This window comes from Dendroctonus ponderosae, unplaced genomic scaffold (genome assembly GCF_020466585.1).
Source record: "Dendroctonus ponderosae isolate FM_Combo_2020 unplaced genomic scaffold, Dpon_F_20191213v2 Dpon_F_20191213_2, whole genome shotgun sequence".
NCBI classification, from domain to species: domain Eukaryota; kingdom Metazoa; phylum Arthropoda; class Insecta; order Coleoptera; family Curculionidae; genus Dendroctonus; species Dendroctonus ponderosae.
The window spans coordinates 3,396,228-3,398,739 of record NW_026018165.1 but is presented as its reverse complement, the minus strand read 5'-3'; the positions used below and the strand labels follow the sequence as shown (position 1 = coordinate 3,398,739).

General features: G+C 30.1%; 1 protein-coding gene across 1 annotated transcript in view; it reads left to right on the top strand.

Moving 5' to 3' along the window:
* LOC109541355 (zinc finger protein 878) overlaps positions 1 to 2,512 on the top strand; it is a 9,618-nt gene continuing 7,106 nt past the window's right edge. The window contains exon 1 of the mRNA XM_019910208.2: positions 1 to 1,129. Within this exon, the coding sequence (XP_019765767.2) occupies positions 865 to 1,129 (265 nt within the window). The 5' untranslated portion in view covers positions 1 to 864. The remainder of the gene's footprint in view (positions 1,130 to 2,512) is intronic.

The following is a 2,512-nucleotide window of genomic DNA, read 5'->3' as shown; positions in this document are numbered from 1 at the left end:
ATAGCTATTGCAAAAGCGTCTTAATTAGTCTTAATCTGTAAAAACATGTATATTTTGGAAAGTTTAAAAAAGACTGATTTAATATATTATTTAATATGACTAATGGTTTTGTTTTTAAAATTGAGAGAGACTTTGTAGCATATCTCATATTAAATAATCGAAGTAATTTTTAAATCATTTTTATAAGCCTCAACTTCGCCATTATCGTCAGTTTCCAGAAATTTTCGAATTCAACAAACGCACTTTGCTTGATAGAATTACAGTACTAATCGACAAATTTTTACACAGCAATAAAGCAAAATCTTTTTTATCACGAGATTGTCAAATTTCAATGTTTTTAAATTTGAACTGCATGCAACGTTTAGGAACTGGTGAATATAATTTTTCTATATAAAAAGTTCTTGCTAACTGTTTATAGTTATTATTTGGTAAATTTGATCGAAAATGCGTAGAAAAAAAGAAATATGCAAAATATTTGTAGGGAATTTTAATAATTTGCTCAGCGGACAGCAGTAAAATTGCAAATTTCCTGCAATGGCAAATAATTATCCGAAAGCACTAAATGCAAAAATAATATAATATTTATCCAACCAGACACAATCTATCTCTCAAAATAACGAGGACAGTTGACGTTCTACAAATAACCAAATTCTGTTGGTAACCATGATAAAGCTGAGCTGGTTCATGCCGTTCCCACGCCATATTAATCCAACTTCTCGTGAATCGTTCATCTTGATATTCAACCAACGTGAAGTTGTACGAATATATTTAAATTTGTAACCAAACTTTTATCGGGTTATTTTCTAGTTTTTTCAATAAACAATATTTCTAAAAAACAAAGTTAACCGTTGCCATACACTAATAATGGCCTCACTTGCTTGTCCACTATGCTGTAGTGAACAGTTTTCGTCCCACCTGGAGTTAAACAACCACATCCTGGGCATGATAGATAATATTGATAATCTGTATTGTCCTTCTTGTAAGGAACCCTGTGAAGATTTAGTGGATTTGGCTGATCATTTGACAAAAGAGTGTGTAAATCTGCCCAAATCAGCAGGGCCTAAAAGTGCCACAGCTGACATTAAAGTGAAAATTGAGCCCCCCAATACAACTATATCAGATAATGTCAGTAAGTATTTAATCTATTTTCACAGGATTGAATTTGTTTTTAAACCCTTCGTATGATACATAATGTTTTTTATTCAGTAATATTTGTGGGATGATAAAGTAGAACAAACATAAAACATGATTTTCTAAATAAAACTCATCTCAACAAAAATGAACGTTAAAGGTGACTAAATTTGACCTACATTTGAAACTGGATAAATTCTGATTGATTCGAGCTATTTTGGTTTCAACGATTTTCTAGTCGGATGATTTTGGAGTCAGTTTATCCTTTTGCAAAAAAATGCGTATTTTAGATCAATTTTCCACAGGGTTCAAAATCAAACAATTCAAAATTTCTGAAAGTTTAGTATGCTTCCTGTTCACCAAAAGTAAAAACGTTTTAATCGATTTCAACACCAAAGCATAAAGATAGACCTCAATTTTTTGCTTACCTTTTTATTTAAAAATGTTATCACTGCAATACCAATAAAAATGATTGGAAAAACCTTTTCGATATTGTCTTGGGTGTTGAAATACAAAAAAACTTTTTTTTGTTCAACTCAGTTGAAGATTTAGTTTAAGCCTGCCGAAGATTTAGTAAGTTTGCAATGTTTGAATTTCTATTTTAAGTACTTAATTTTTGCAAAACCACGGACTGGCAGAAAAATAATTGAACTAGATAAAGATTCAAAAACAGTAAGCAGAATTTATTTGTGCAAATTTGGCTGTGCAACGTTCGTTTTGTTGAGCAGTGCAGTATTATTAATCTTTTTCGGCTATTGGTTATTTGCTGAATAATTATGTTTCGATACTTTATCATAGCGATGCCTATATGTTGTTTTTTCGATGAATGATAACGGAGGTATCGAAAACGACTGACTTGCGTATCGTTTGAGAAGATGTAACGGCTGTTTCAAATATATAACTTTAGGTTTATTATATTATTTTTAAGTGGGAAGGTTAAACGTTAAAACAAGACTTTGATACAATTAAAAAAAAATATTTCAGGTAAATGTTACAAATAAAAGTTGTAGCATTTGTTTGCTCAGCACTGGTTTGTTTGTTGCTTTTTTGCTTACACTGAGTGACTTTCTTCCTTGCAAATGCTATTAGATCTATCCTTTTTGCTATTAGAAAACATTACTTCTGAAATAACTTAAACATTTTGTATTTTGATATTTTGAAGGCAACAAATGAAAACTATTAAGAAAGCCAATTTTATTAGAAAAAATAAACGTTATTTTGACCTGAACGTATGACCCTACAATATTTGAATTACCCTATCTAAGAGAAATATCTCGTAGTTGTGATTATGTTGGGAACCCGAACGGTTTGTTCAATTTCCCGTTTATTTATTTAATTTAAAATAAATATCAAAATGTTTTATACACTTTTATTTAATTTA